Genomic DNA, 16,586 nt, shown 5'->3' with positions numbered 1-16,586 from the left:
GTCATTGCATAAGAACAATATAAGTGACATGAAACAAGAAATACCTTTATTCATTTAAAAACGTATGTTTTAAAAAATTTAAGTTAAAGATCCACAAACAACAATAAAATTCAGAGAAAATGTGAAGTAAAATAAAAAGATCTTATCAAAAACGGATACGATACAAATGATAATAGGAAAATAATAGGGATGTGCGAAGTTCGAAAAGTCATGGGTATCTGAAGTTCGAATTGGGTCGGGAAAAATTGTGCGAAATCGGGTGGAATCGGGCGAGTTCTCGAAATCATGGAATGAAAGGTGGGCGTATTTTCAAAACCCGGTAGATACTACACTTTTGAAAGCCCCTTCGATTTTGTCCGATTCTGCTTGATTTTTTCCGATCTGGCCTGCTTTTTCTCGACCTGGCCCGATCCCGAAATCTCGGATACCTGTACATTTCTAAAAAATAATATTAGAAAAATTATCTTCACTCCTGAATAGCGGAGTTTGGATCAATCCACATCCAAACTTAAAAACATATAGAAGAATATTAACCTAAAATTAAATGTGGGTATAATTTTTAAACGAAAGAATTTCATATATTGGAAGAATAATGTTTAAAGGAACAGTGTAAAATTTAGGAAATGAATGTAATATAAAATACAAAATTAAATTAAAATGGAACTCTCTCCATGGTTCGCCGTCCGAAGGTTAAAGTTCATGGCAATATTCATCACAAATAACAATAAATGGTGTTTCAACAAAAGCTTCCGGAAGCTTCTTGCAAATAAAACATGTTTAAATCTAGATAACTTGTAAAATTTTTATTGTATGATCATCTAAATGATCATCTAAATTTTTTTACACGATATTACTTCTTATCAACATTTTGTTTTCACATCCGCACACAAAGCCTGCTTAATGTCATCGACAGTCGTCCGTCGAATAGTTTCCTTGAGTCCCTTTGTTATTTATAAACTGTTCGTGTAAACTTGTTCTTTAATATAGCTCCAAAGAAAACAATGTAAAGACGTTAAATCGCACGATTTTGGCGACCAATTAACATTACCATTTTTTGAAAGAATCTCGTCGCTGAACTTTGATTGTAATAAAGTTACAGTTTAGAAGGATGTAAAGGGTGATTGGAGATACGTCAAAGAACAAGTCTACAGGAACAATCCACAAATAACAAAAGAACTCAAAGAAAGTATTCGAGATACTGTTGATGAGATTAAGCAGCCAATGTGCGGATATAAAGAAAATTTTGAGGAAAAAGTAATATCGTATAAAAAAGGGCTTGGATGGTCACTTGCACGATATTGTATTTCACACACAATTGTAAAGTACAATATTATAATAAACAATAAAAATTTGATAAATTCTTTAATTTGATCTACATAAAACTTGCGGAAGTTTTTGTTGGAACGCACTATGTTAGTTAAGAATTGCACTATGTATTAGCAGTGAACGATATGGATGACGGACCATAATATGAAACTCTTTTGTTAAAAAATAATATATTTAATTTTAGGTTAATATCCTTGCATATGTTTTCTAAGTTTGTGTCATGACTGACCCATGCTTCACTGTTCAGGGGTTAATGTAATTAGGAATTCACGATTAGAATTAAAATATCAGTTATAATTAACAATTGTAGGAGAAAAAGGATAATATCCTCCGATCATAATAGGAATCGAGCGTCTTAAATAAACTCGTCTCTTCTTTGTCAGAATGCAAAAGTTTAATTATGTATCGAACACCGTAAATCATGTATCGCGGATCGCGAAACCGGATCCTGCCGTTACAATATGTCGTTGTCGCGGAATCTCTCTGAATCTGCCACAAAGGGAACATCGGGAACTGATACACTCCGATTTTGATGAAACTTTGCATTAATATTTATTAGACCTGTTTATCAAGATAGCTGTAATTCGTCGGTGAAAGGGGGAACCGCCCTTTCTATATACGTGCTTATAAATCGTAAATAACAAAAGATATCAAAAAACAGTTGAAATAAAAGTTGTACCGTTTCTTGAGGTCTATAAAGCTGCATGTAAGTGTTCTTTTTTAAATCATCCTTTTTGCAAAATTGAATTCCCCTCCCCTCCTTTTTAAAAAACTTTACTTTCTTTCCAATCAATAAAAGCGCCTATTTATTATGAATTCAACGATGTATTATAGTGTATATTTGTTTACTCGTGCTCTGTGGCAAAATGGTTTTTACTAATCCTGCAAATGTAATTAATTTGCTATTGACTACATCTTATTTTATGCAGTTTGCACTGACTCCAGTCAATTACAAAGAAGTTGCATTATACGAAGTACTACAAGGTATCATAACAAGAAGCATTGAAGATCAATCGTTTTTTGCTGAAGAGGAAAGATCAGTAGAAGCAGAAATTGTAGGTCCACCATTTGATGCCGCGGATACTGACGTTGAAGCAGTAGAGGAAGAAGTACAACTTTTATTCCAACTACTTTTTGATATCTTTTGTTATTTACAATTTATAAGCACGTATATTGTATATAGAAAGGGCGGTTCGGATAAAAGGGTTGATATCTCCCTCAAAGTGAAAAACGGGCACCAACGAAATACAGTTATCTTCATAAACAGGTCTGATAAATATTTATGCAAAGTTTCATCAAAATCGGAGTGTATCAGTCCCCGATGTTCCCTTGTTAATGGCGGGGAGGCAAGGGAACTTCGGGAATGTTCCCGAACCCGGTAATGTCGCAGTTATACGCTTACCCAATTAATTTTTTATTTAACCGCCATATAACCGCAATTAAAAATTGAAGTATGAAATTGTCAATTGGATTAATAATTAAATTAGTTTGAATCGTAACTTGAATTAATCATTAGTTATTGAAATTCCTTTTAACTTGAAATTAATATTTAAGTACCATCAAATATATTCTAAGATCAATTATTTATAATTCATCAAAATTTGGTCTAGTTGATAAGGATGGTTAGAATAATCCTGACATTTGTAATTTTCAAAAAATGTATATCAAATTATATGTTACTTAAAATAATTTGTTAACAAATTATTGAAAATTTGATATTAAATAAAAGTTGTTCTCATTTTGATTTAACGAAAAGAGATTGAGGTTTTCTTTTTTTTCTGTATTCACAGAAATAAAAATAAAGACAGATAATAAATTGATAAGAAACAGAAATGAACAAAAGAATATGAAAAATGATCGTCTACCTATTTCTACAGAAAATGACGTTAGTTGAGTGAAGATGAAATGATGGTTTGCGTGTTCCAGAATCCTTATCTCTTTTTCGAGATACAATCATTTATTATGAGTAGCACGTGTGATACAACTGAACATCAAAATTTATTGGAAATAAGAATTTAGCGCGTTGACCGTTATAGAAGAAATAATAATGCCTACTATAACATACGATTGTATGATATAATCGAATGTTTTAATTTGTTATTTCAAATTATTAGTATGATCTTACGATTAACGAGATACAGAGTTTCCTGTCTTTTTTAATCTTTTAATTTTTTAATTAATTATAGCCTATATATTAAATAAATACTCATACGAAACAAAAACGTCCATGTGATTAAATGATAATTATGAAAAGTTTCGAAAGCACTTTGTATAATAATTCTGGAGCAGTGGACAAACGACTCCATCATCCAAGATTGTCAAAAAGCTTGTGCCAAATCAATTCAAAGGAATAATTCGATAACAATAGTCTGAGCCCCCTCCCACGTCGGTATTGTAGGAAATGAAAATGCATACAAAGCTGCCAATTCAACAACACGTAACCACTACGACAGCAGCCTACCCCCAGAAACCATACTCTCCAATCTAAAGGAAAAAATAAAAGATGGAATATTGGAATAAATGGAAGAATTGGAATAGTTGGAATAACAAATGGAACCTCTCAACCAAACCACGGTTAACTGCAATTTAAACCGACTATTTTAAAAAATCCATTACCTGGTCTTTACCAAGACAGGATCAAGTTGCAATTTCACGGATCATAATAGGCCATACAAAACTTACTCACCAGTACCTCCTCAACAAAGAAGATCCACCAACGTGTAAACTGTGCAAAGACCATCAGTCAGTGGAACACGTCATCGCCCACTGTAAAAAATATACCTCCAACCGACAACATAACATAAGACCAACTCTGAAGGACAACCTGAAGGGCAAAGAATCGACCCAAAACCTGTTACAGTTTCTAAGAAGAACAAAATTATATAGAAAACTGTAAATCTTTCGTACGAGTCGCTAATAACCCATATGAGTGGTTGAGGGGACTTTAAATAAAAGAAAAATAAAAAAAAATTCTGGTCTAAAAAATTCCTAAATTTAAGTACAGTTCAGTGTTGATTAGTTACACTGGCGTAACTAGATAGGGAAAGGGTGGGCTTGACCGCCCTAGAAATCTGGACCTTCATTCTAAAATTTTAAGATGTCAAAGCTCCAGAATTTTAAAACTTCGGAATTCCAAAATTAAAAATTTCAAATTTTCCACATTTACAAGTCACAAACTTACATAATTACAAAATTACAAATCTTCAAAATTACAAAATTCTAAAATTTCAGAATATGAGAATTCCAGAATTTTACAATTGCAAATTACTAAAATTACAAAATTTCAGAATTCCAACATTCTAAATTTAAAAAGTTTCAAATTTCTAAAATTTCATATTTTCAAAATGCTAAGGGACCATTCCAAAGGAAGGTTAAGGTTACACCAATTATCAGTTACATTATTTTAACTTGTTTAAGTTGTTGTATATTAAACAGCAGAGTTTGAAACAGAAAATCTAGTAGAAACATCCTTACGAATAATCATCATATTGTTATGACACATAGTAGTCATCAAACGTGGCTAAAAGCTGTTATTTTCCTTTACATGTCCGGTTAATTCTAACATTTATACAGGGTGGACCGCGATGCATGATCAGTTTATATAGATTATTTTGCTGTTAAGATGATTGCATCAAATTTTTTGTCAATCCTTTTTTCCCCAGAGTTATCAAGGTCACCTTTTCTCACCATCAAGGTCACCAAATTTGATTTTTTTATATCTAAACCTATTTTTGTACACCGACCTATTAGGAGATATTCAGACGAATTCGACAAGCATCATAAAAAGTATTTCTTCTTCATCTAAACCAAAGTAACATTAAAAAAATATCATTTACCTTAATTGAATCGATACTGAAAATAGTGTCCACTAGCAGCAAAACGCTCGCGTAAACAGTTAAGAAACGGCTGCTTATTGTTAGTTCTATTCTATTCTATCTATTCTATTGTTAGTTCGTCGCTGCCATGCCCTTGCGGAGGTTTCGTATTCTTTTTGTTGTAGAGGCTTGTGCGAGCCCGGTTAGGGTCAGTTCAGACATATGGTGACCATTCGCACAAGCCTGGATTTTTCCTGGCGGTCAATGGGCACGGGTGTTGGCCACGCCGGTAGCCAGTGTTTTCCCGCGAATTCCGTTAAACAGCAGAGTTTGAAACAGAAAATCTAGTAGAAACATCCTTACGAATAATCATCATATTTGTTCCGTTCCGAGAAACATGCGGTACGAGGATTTCGAAAGTTAATTTATGACGGTTTCGCGACGGTACAGCTATTTTTGAGTAACCTTGTAATATTGCCGGCAATAGTAATTTCCGTTTTTGCAACAATGGAGTTAGAGTTTTATTTTTTCGTTTCGGTCTCAATGGCTAAAACATGTCATAAATTGAGTAATTTGACAACGTCATCTAACGGTACGGGGCCTTCGAAGGCCTACCTGGATGAAAAAACCCCGGCGTTGTCGAACTTTCGAGGTCCTCCGGTACCTCAGGTACCACTCCACCCTCTCCTGGACGAAATCGCGCTAAGGGCGCAAGGAAGGGCGGACTCGGTGCTTGAGGGATGCGCTGATTGGAAAGTTGACTTTTTCGAAAAAAGTCAATCAGCGTAGTCTCCCCGCTTACCGAGAAAAATCGAGAGGTTAAAACAGCGACGTTCGAACGCGGAACACTTCACTTCGACAGATTTTTCCAAGTCTATATATCAATCGATCTATCGTTTTATTCGTGATTATCGGAATTTCTTAAGAACTATTGTTTCAAAATTAGTTTGGCGAAACAAGCGTCAACAAGCATTCGAGACGCAGTTGACAAACATCGTTCGGTCCGTCAACATATTGTTATGACACATAGTAGTCATCAAACGTGGCTAAAAGCTGTTATTTTCCTTTACATGTCCGGTTAATTCTAACATTTATACAGGCTGATTGCCGTTTTACGGAAAGTAGCGTGCTCGCTGTCCTTGTCCTCGACTGGGTAGAGTGGGCATTGTTCGAAGAAGGTAAATGTTAAAAATATCATTCTCAATGCGGAACTGTCATAAATTCCCTATAAAAGACGTTGTTAGAGTTTCAGCCAAGCGAGGTTTATGACAGGGTGCAATAATCCATAGCTCGACCCTGTCATATACCTGGCTGTACCAGAAAGGTGACTCGGCCTCGAAACCTAACGGTTTTAGCAGCAACGAGTCACCACATGGCATTGTTGCCAAGTTGCCAAGTTGCCGTCTACCCCCAAAAATGCAGAACCTCCGTTCCCCCTCCCAAAGGTAGCGAGCTAAGGCCCTAATGGAAGGAAGGAACAGAGCAATTTAAAAGCATCGACAAGTTCGAAAAGAAGACAGAAGCAAATTAGCAAGCATAGAGAGACAACTCAAGAGCAAACTGAAAACACCATGCTGCGTTCAGTGTCGGAATACTACAACATGTTATTCATTTACGCGCAGTGCAACGGTAACGCGGAACTCGCTGCCGAGCGATACCGCGAAACCTACGGTGTCACCGCAAATGCACCAATTGCTCCGTGTTTCCAGAGGCTGGCTACACGAGTCTATGCCACCGGCTCGCTGATGCTAGACAGAATAGATACCGGCCGCTCCACCCGTTCTTCAGCATCACAGGAAGAACTGGTTCTTGCTGAATTTGAGCAAGACGACACCACCAGCACACGCGAGATCAGCCGACGCACCAAGTAAGTAATAATTTTGGATAAAGTTCCGAAAGCGACAACTCTCCGATTTTTCTGAAATTTTTGCCAAAGCTTATCCTTGATTAGAGAAGAAAGTCCCTAAAAGGATTTTTGGCGACAAAGCCTCGTTTGCCCCCCAGCCCTCTTCAAAGTTTTGACAGTTCTTACTAAATATCTCCGAAAATATTGATTTTTGAGAAAAAAGTTTCAAACAAAAAATGAAACTCATAAAAAGCTATACAAAAAAAGTTATACACATTTTTTACGTTTTAGCTGTTATGAGCAATAATAGTATTTTTTCCTCAGATGTACACTGAGTCCCATCGAAGTTGTCGCAGTGAAGTTGGCTACACATTCACACCGCGTCGTCGGCACCTCGCCCATCGGCTCACCGACGCGGCGTGAATGTGTTAGTGCGCCAACTTCACTGCAACAACTTCGATGGAACTCAGTGTATATGTACAATTATACTGCGCTGTGTCGGTAAGGTAGGGAATGATATCAACGGTAGTGTAAAAATTACTATTTGTTTACATAACAGTCAAAATAATAGGTTTACGTAAAAAATGTGTATAACTTTTTTTGTATAGCTTTTTATGAGCTTCATTTTTTGTTTGAAACTTTTTTCTCTAAAATCAATATTTTTGGAGATATTTAGTAAGAACTGTCAAAACTTTGAAGAGGGCTGGGGGGCAAACGAGGTTTTGTCGTCAAAAATCTTTTTAGGGACTTTTTTCTGTAATCAAGGATAAGCTTTGGCAAAAATTTCAGAAAAATCGGAGCGTTGTCGCTTTCGGAAGTATACACCCATAATTTTAAGTAATTAGAATAATTTGAATATGAAAATATAATTCTTGTTTTAATATACATAATTTCTGTTCCATTTTAGTGTTAGCCCCTCAAACGTGTACAAATATGTGCCGGTGCGGAATCTGCGCCCTCAAGATTTCATCCGGCGGGTGAGGTATTCTCGGTGGTTGTTGGGGAAAATCGAACATAATCCGTCGTTCTGCACGTATGTTTTGTGGACGGATGAAGCCCTCTTTACACATGAGGGGTGCTTCACTACCCACACTGCACACGTGTGGAGCGACGAGGATCTGCACATGATTCTACCACGAGCAGCGCAACACCGCTGGTCTGTAAATGTATGGGCCGGAATTTGCGGCGACTTTGTTGTTGGGCCGTACATTCTGCCCGATAAATTGGACGGCCCAGCGTACAACCAATATTTGCAACATGTTCTTCCGAATCTCTTGGAAGTAATTCCATTGGAAATTCGGAAGAACATGTATTATCAGCATGACGAGGCTCCCGCCCATTACGCCGCAAATGTTCGGGCTCATTTAAATGAAACCTTTCAAGACAGGTGGATTGGCCGCGGTGGGCCTGTTGCGTGGCCCCCACAATCACCGGATGTGAATCCGGTGGATTTTTATTTATGGGGTCATCTGAGGGTATGTTTACAGTTATTTATACATTTAATTATGTTTTTGTATTTTTAATGATAATTATTTTTATTTAATAATTATTTCAGAACGAGGTATACCGGCAACATATTAAATCGCAGGAAGAGGCGGTTGCACGGATTCATGCTGTCGTCAAGACGATAAGCGTTGAAACATTGCGGAAGGTGCAGCGCAACGTGGCAAGCCGTGCTGCAACTTGCTTCAGGAATCAAGGGGGGTTCATTGAACTCTTATAAAACAGAATAAACATTAGTTTCCTGGTTCTACATTGGTTCATCCACTAAAACAATCGGCTCCTTTCGGGGCCACCAATTTATTAAACGTAGAGTAAACATCAGTTTACTGGTTCTACATTGGTTCCTCCACTAAAACAATCGGCCCCTTTCGGGGCCACTTATTTATCAAACGTAGAGTAAACATTTGTTTACTTGTTCATTATTATTCAAGTAATAAGGTTGAAGTGTGTGAAAAGTGATAGTGATTTTGTGTCGTCGTTTAAGTGAAATAGTCAGGCCCCGAAAGGGGTTGCCTATTACTCATATCTAAATGCAATAAATGAGGCGAATTCACTGGCCCTACCATGAAATCAGCTGTTCTACCGAACGTGTTTCCTCGTCAAGTGGTGGCGACTAACACAGTGACCCAGAGGCAATTATTTGCTTTCAGCGTAGCAGGTTAATTTAGAAACGAATGGGTAAGTTTCATTTAAATTGTTTTCAAATTTTTCATCATTAACGTAGCCTCCAATTCAAACGTTTATTAATTATTCCATTTCAATCATTTTTATTTGTTGTTTAGAATGCTTAGAATTTCCTTTTTTACACTATGACAGGCGACAAGAGATTAGGTTTCGTATTCATTTTAAACAACGACTAATAATGTTCAAACAGTTCAATTTTTCTATTGTGCTATGCCAACGGGGTGCTGAGCCGTTCGTTCACAACCTACGTCAGGCCTGGTTTTCGTAGCCGACATTGCCGTCCCTGAGCCCGCGCGCTATACGCGCTCAGATTGGTCAGTGTTTTTCGTTAATAATTCAAAAACGAAACTTCAAACAACATTTTGCCAAAGGAAAAACACTCCATTGTTTGGGTGTTTTTCTATTTTATATAAAGTAAATTCCAGTTTTTGAACCAAGTTTATTAACCAAGGGGGTCCTTGAAGGTTTGATGAACCTGGGCCTCAGAAGTCTTAATTCGGTCTTGATTTATTTGTATATATTAATTAATATGAGAAATTTTTTCAATTACCAGTACATTATATTGCATTAGTGTATTTTGATCTTCACAAAAAGCCCAATAGCTTATATCTATTTTAAAAAACTTGTTATTACACTTAACATTTTATTGCAAAATACAATATTATATATACTATTTCTTTTCAATTACGTTTCCTACTTTTTTCATTTAAAATACATACAAAAATATTTTTTACACCATGGAGTTGCCCTATTTTTAATTTAATTTGTTATTTCATATTATTTACATTTTCTAAACCTTACATTATTTCTTTAAACATTATTTCTTCAATATATAAAACTCTTTCGTGTAAAAATTATACATTTAAATTTCGGTTAATATTTTTGTACATGTTTTGTAAGTTTGGGTCTCGGTTGATCCAGATTCCGCTGTTCAAAGGTAAAAAAAAAAATTACATTGAAATATCAATTTTAGAATATTTGTGGATTAATTTTGTGGCACGGTATTGCAAAATAACTTTTACTTAACAAAATTTTAAATATCTTGATCTCTAAAATAATTTGATACACCAGATATAGCGGCTGATTTTTCATCGTCAGTACGTTAGAGTTTACGAACAATAACTGAACCTCAGTGAAAAACTCCGTTTATTTAATGTAACACATCCAATGCTTGTAATTAATTTTTTGCTTCTCCTCTAAAAAGTTCAAAATAACTAACTTCAAGCTTTAATGAATGAAACGAAAGATACATCAGGGACTGCGTTATACTTCTCTAATTACACAAAATTAATTTTATGTAGATTCGTATAAAGACAGTACTCTGTTCTGTAGTTTAAGTTGAACATTTTGACGACCATACATTGTACAAAAAACTGATTGTTAAGATTTTTAATTCTTTCTTATATCTAATAGAATTACCTATACTTAAGAATTTCAGTTTACGTATGTTTAATCCCGGGCCCTCCTCTTCAAGGGGCCAAATTTTAAGCCCTTCATTTATATTAATATTGAATAAAATTTTTGTGTACTGTTGCTCCATTTTTTAATGATTAAATGTTATTTCATTTTATTTAGAATACATTTCAATTTTTGAATTAACAATAAGTTTGTCGACCAAGATGACTTTCGGAGGTCTGATACCGGGTCCCAGATATCTGAATCCTATCCTGCTAGTATTTAATAAAGTAGATAAACGTATAGTAAAAAATATTGAAATAAGAAGTTAAGAAATTAAAAAATGGTCAAACAAACAAAGTACTGACAAATAGTTAAAAAGGATAGTTTAGAAAGTGCCTCGGAATTGCATTCACAATTAGTTAAATTAAATTGAATTGGTTTCTTTGACACATTTTTTTGACGGTCTTAATAATGGTGTCGAGTTAGTTAAATATTATGAATTTTTAAAATAAACCCCATTGTTCTCCGAACAAAACGTAGTTAATAGTAAGACTGTTGTTCTGAAAGCAAAAGGAAACACTTTAATTCAATCGGCATTTCGAAAGGAATGCGTTTTCTAATTTAATTTCAAGAAGAATTACTATTTGGAGTTGCGCACCAATAATTTACTTCCATAACGAGGAACAACGACTTGCTGGAACAAATCGATTTAGAATAAAATGGCTGCTATTCTTCAGTTGAAATTGAAGTTGGATAAATTAGCAAACAACATTACACCTTATTTTTTAAACTAAAGATCCTATACAATATAAACAATGAACAAATATCACATTACTTTAGAGTAATCAATAAAGGATCTGTTTTCTTTTTTGTATATGAAGTTATATCTTCAAAATTAATGTTAGGATAAAAAACAAGTCATTAATCCCTGAACAGCCGAGGCTGAGTCAAACGTAACGCAAACTTACAAAATATGTGCAAGGATATTGAGATAAAGTTGGAGCAATAATTTGTAAAGTAATAGTGTAAAATTTATAAAATGAAAACAGTGTGAAAAACACGTTTGCATTAAAATTGTGACTTTTTCTGATCCGCTGTTCCAGGGTTAAGAAAAATTGAATGGTGTCAAATGGAGCAACACGTAATGTACAGTGGGTGATCATATTATTATGAACAGTTCGAAATTACCACTTATTTGAAGTTTGATCGGGAATGAAATTGAAAATACACTTAAAATGGTATTCCTTTTTATTGCAAAACTTACTGTTATATTTTTATTATTATGATATTGCTATATTTTACAACTTTTATAATTTAAAACTCACATAATGTTAATATTCGGTCATGCCGCCCTTGGCATCTATAATTGCCTAAATATGTCTCAGCATGCTTTCCATATTTTTTCGGCAATTTTATAGCGTTTCTGGATGGTGATGCCATACGAATATAATTTTGTCAATCAGTTGTTGCTTGTTAGTTATTGTCTCTGATGCAATGCAACGCTTTAATAATTCTCATAGATTTTCTATTGGGTTCATATCAGGTGAGTTTCCAGGCCACGGTAAAACTTGGAATTTTTTTATTAGTTAGGTAGGTTGTTACGGTTTTTGCTGAAAAGAGTATATTTCACTTTTATGAAATACATAATAGCATCGGAAACATAAAACATGTATGTTTTCCATCTGTTCATAATAATTTGATCACCCACTGTATATTTCGATCCCGAAAGTGAAGACACTTCAAACATTTCAAGATCACTATGTTTTTGAGTGGAATTACATATCTGTTCAATTGTAAAACAAGATATCTTGTTATTCTCTATATAAAAGCATTAAGGTACTTGATTAGTTCAAAAGATATTTTATAGGGAGGTTTAGACTCTTTCAATTTGAAACAATTTTTTTATAGTTATCGTTTCCTTGACGTCAACCGCTGCATATTGTTATTTTTTGCAAAAATTACTATGATACTTAGGTTGAAGATTGAATAATTAAAAAGATACCCTAGGGAAAGACCAGAAGAGTCTAGTCATCTCTCCTTAAAATATCTTTTGAACCAATCAATTTTTGGCCTCAGTATTTTAATACTTTTTTGTAAGAAATAACAAAATACATCGATTCATGTCAAAGGAAATACACAATTCCGAGAAAAGTTTGTTTAATGTAAATTTTAATGGCAATCTTCTAAAATAATCTAAAAATCCTAAAGTGGAAAAGATATTTTCAAATAGTTATTAAATAAAGCATTTTGAAATACAACGTTTTATATAATTATATCTTTATAACTAATATTGTATATCACTTTTGTTAATTAATATGAACAAAATATTGACTAATCATATTTTAAGAAAGTTTTCAAATGAACAAAAACAGATACTTCCATTTTTCAATTAAAGTATTTAATTAAAATTTCAGATCAAGAGTGTCACAACTCAGAATAAAGGTTGTTTGAAGAGCTAAAGAGAAGATATGACATTTTCATATATTTTTCGCTTGATCGCAACGTGGTATCACTTAACGCATTTACGAACGACATTTCTCGAGTGAAATAACAAGATAATAAGCGACTAGGTGATGCAAAATGTCAGCCAAGTGACTTGCCCTTGTTTTGGAAATATAGATCCATGTTCTAGAGTAGAGTTGAGTATTATTTCAAATAATCTTCTGACACAAATTTCAACTAAAACGAAGACATTCAAGAATAAAAAATACTATTCATTTCAATACATTTTTATTCGAAATAAAAAAAATTAAAAATTCAATTAGTTATCTAAAAATATTAAAAATCAAATTTTATTTAAAATAAAAGCTTATTTCAATTATCTTTAAATCGAAAATTATTTGTTATTTTCGGATAATTTGGTTTCATTTGAGATTTTTATTCAAAGATCTATAAATAAATTTGCGTTTAAAGGAAAAATGATTTCTGGTTTTCAAATATTTTCATTTTATTCAAAATACGTACCAGAAGATTTGTTCCGACCGTTCGACGGAACAGATGTGCGAGAATTTCAAAAGGGACCTTATGACAGTTCTTCGACGAAAGGCTATTTTTGAGTTTAGGCATTTTAGCATTTTCTGGCAATAACCGTTTACCTTTTTGTACAATAGAGTCCGATTTTAAGTTTCGTTTTCGTCCTCAATAGCTTCGCTCATGTCATAAACTGGCTTTTCCGAAGGGTAAATTAAAATTTGGTAATTCGTAACGGTACCCCAGGTTTTAAGGGTCAAACCCCGGCATAGCCGGACTGTCGAGGTTCTCGTGTATACGCACGGATATCGCCCACCCTCTCTAGACGAAGACGCGCTAAGGGCGCTAGAGAGGGTGGGACCGATCTTTAGGGGGACACGCCGATTGGAATTTTGACTTTTCGCAGGAAAACCAATTAGCGCGTTGTCCCCCAACTCGACGTCTCCATCGAAGGTAATATAGCGGCGTTCGTAACGCATCGACACCTCACTGCTTTACAAGATTTCGTACGCGAATTTTAAAGAAAGATAAGATCAAGAATAAAATAGTTTTCGACGCATAGTCATCGTTCGGGCAACTTTTTTTTATCGTCTGGTCTCAGCGTTTCGGAGACCAGAAAACACAAACAGTTAAAGACACTTAATTTTGAATTTAACGCGACGTTCGGGCAAAGTACGACGAAATTGCCACGAGTCAAAACAAGATTTGGAATACAGTAGGTTCTCGTTATATTGTCACATACTAAACGATTTAATCTTTACAAGGATTTTCAAGCATATTATGTAGTACTGCTTACGAAGATGATACACTTCTATTTTTTCCTCCCTCCAAATGAGTGCTCGGAAATTTGACTTCTCCACTAGTACAGCCACGTCCGTGGAAATATAACGAGAGTCTACTGTATGAGTATTTTGGTTAATGTAAATAATTATCAGTATTTTGTAGTGAATGAAATTCAGATTTCTGATCAACATGAATAGTAAAATTTCAGTAATTGTGTTCATTTTTCCAATATGTACTTAGAAAGATGGCTAAAGTTATTTAGATTATATCTTTTTGTCTTAGGCAACTAATCTTGTGCTTCGAATTGAATATTTTCAGAAATTGCAATAAAAAGGTATTTTGGTTTTGCATTAATCATTGTAATATTAATCATTTTTCTGTATTACATAGTGATATTTTGTTACAAATACTCATTGATATAATTAACAATAAGTAGGGGCCAGAATGGGTCTAGCTCTCTTACTTTGGATTCCTCAAAACTGTGGACTTTCACCATCTTAAAATTTTATGATTTCAATACTCCAGAATTACAAAATTACAAAATATCAGAACTTCAGAATTACAAAAATTTAAAATTACAAAATTTCTGACTTTCTAAATTTCCAAAATTCTACAATTTCAAAAAACGAACCTGGCTTATCCCAAAATAAGGTCCAAGTTGCGCCAATAATGAAAATACTGATCATTTATTTAAAATATTGTTGCAAAATGTTTAAAACTACTGACCATTTAAACCTTACAGTTAATTAATAAAAATACTAACCCAACAAATAACAGCCTTTTTTACTTATCATAAAAATTTCTAGTGGTGGGAATCCAGCTTTCATTTTGAGAGGCCTATTTTAACCTCTACCTAATCACGTTAATGATAATTACCTTATATTGCCTCCAAACTATGCTCTCTACCAGACGCATGACGTACTTATGAAATAAAGAGTTCTACAACAATCTTACGTCTCAAACAACTGACTTCAGTTTAAAATTTATAAGAAGATATTGGAAAATGCTAGAGGAAAGGCTGATAACTGGTCCGCTGTTTTTATATTTCTTCCTAAAATCTGGTTCATAATTTAAACTACTTTAAATTTTTGCAGAATCTAAGTAAACTAATAAAAGTATTTATGGTAAAAGGTAAAATTTTTAAAAATTTAATTAAATTTGACTGTAAGATGTGTTTGTTATAATATAAAAATCGCCGAGGATACCAAATTACCAATAGGTAGCCATAATACCGCCCTCTCCTTTACTTACTTATTCCTTGAAACGTATTGATATTCTTAGGTTACTTCGATATTGAACCACATATAAGACGATCTTTTCCTAAAAGAGGTCTAGATCTTTGTCAAAGAAATGAGGTACGGTAGACTCTCATTATATTGCCACATGAATGATTTGACCTTCAGACAGATTTTCAAGCTACTAGTGCCGCTTTTATACCATCGTAGCCTCCCCCTGCCAAATAAGAGCTTAGGAATTTGAAAAACTTTCCATTCTTTCAACTCTGTCCACGGCACTATAAGAAAAGTGTACTGTAAATTGAAGTTGGTTGTTGTTTCGGTTTTAGACTAAAGTTGATCCAACTTGGCTAAGGGTACTTTCATTCTATTTTGGGAGAACTAGGAAAACTAAAATGGTAGATTTTAGAACAGGAACCTTTGGATTGTAGTGGGAATGGACCTTCAGGAGATATTGCATATAGGGAGCAAGGGATGAACATTGGACTGTATTTTCTTCCGTAGAATGGTTTTAATAGTAATATTAGTAATAATAATAGTAATACATAGTTGCAGCAATGGTGATGATGATGTACTATTATTAGTACATACTAACGCAAAGGCCAATAAAAGAAATGAAATCAATTATCTATGTCCAAGTTCTTTTATTCAGTCTTCAGACAAAGACTAAGTGTAGGTATACGTTTCAAACTAAAAACATCGGCCAATAAAAGAGGTGATATAAAAACATCATGTCCAAGTTCATTGCTAAGGAGTCCTGAGTGAAGACACTACTTTTCCTAGTATACCTCATTATTGATCTACCTACTTATTAAAAATAAAAATATACTTGAACTAAATATTAACAATAATACCCAGCTCATAAAATCACACATCCATCAACCACGTCTCATTCTAAACTTGGCAATGTTTTGTTTCCTCTCTCATTGTCAGCCAGTTCGGGCATAAACAATCTATACAATTAGACAATAGTATATATATGTATATACTATCTATATATATTAGATTATAAATCTATACAATTTG

The 16,586-nt window shown here is 34.0% G+C and overlaps 2 protein-coding genes across 4 annotated transcripts in view; one reads left to right on the top strand and one right to left on the bottom strand.

Annotated features, from left to right (window-relative positions):
- The window catches only part of LOC117609913 (neurotrimin), a 508,787-nt gene that overhangs the window by 229,013 nt on the left and 263,188 nt on the right, over nucleotides 1-16,586 (bottom strand). The gene's annotated exons all lie outside the window — the stretch shown is intronic.
- LOC117609914 (histone-lysine N-methyltransferase SETMAR-like) lies at nucleotides 6,572-8,710 on the top strand. The gene is made up of 3 exons (XM_034336673.2): nucleotides 6,572-7,008; nucleotides 7,895-8,462; nucleotides 8,543-8,710. Exons 1-3 carry the CDS (start codon nucleotides 6,713-6,715, stop codon nucleotides 8,708-8,710), a joined length of 1,032 nt encoding a protein of 343 aa, XP_034192564.2. The 5' UTR covers nucleotides 6,572-6,712.

This window comes from Osmia lignaria, chromosome 9 (genome assembly GCF_051020975.1).
Source record: "Osmia lignaria lignaria isolate PbOS001 chromosome 9, iyOsmLign1, whole genome shotgun sequence".
Lineage (NCBI taxonomy): Eukaryota > Metazoa > Arthropoda > Insecta > Hymenoptera > Megachilidae > Osmia > Osmia lignaria.
The sequence above is the reverse complement of the archived record's forward strand: the minus strand, read 5'-3'. Positions and strand labels throughout refer to the sequence as shown.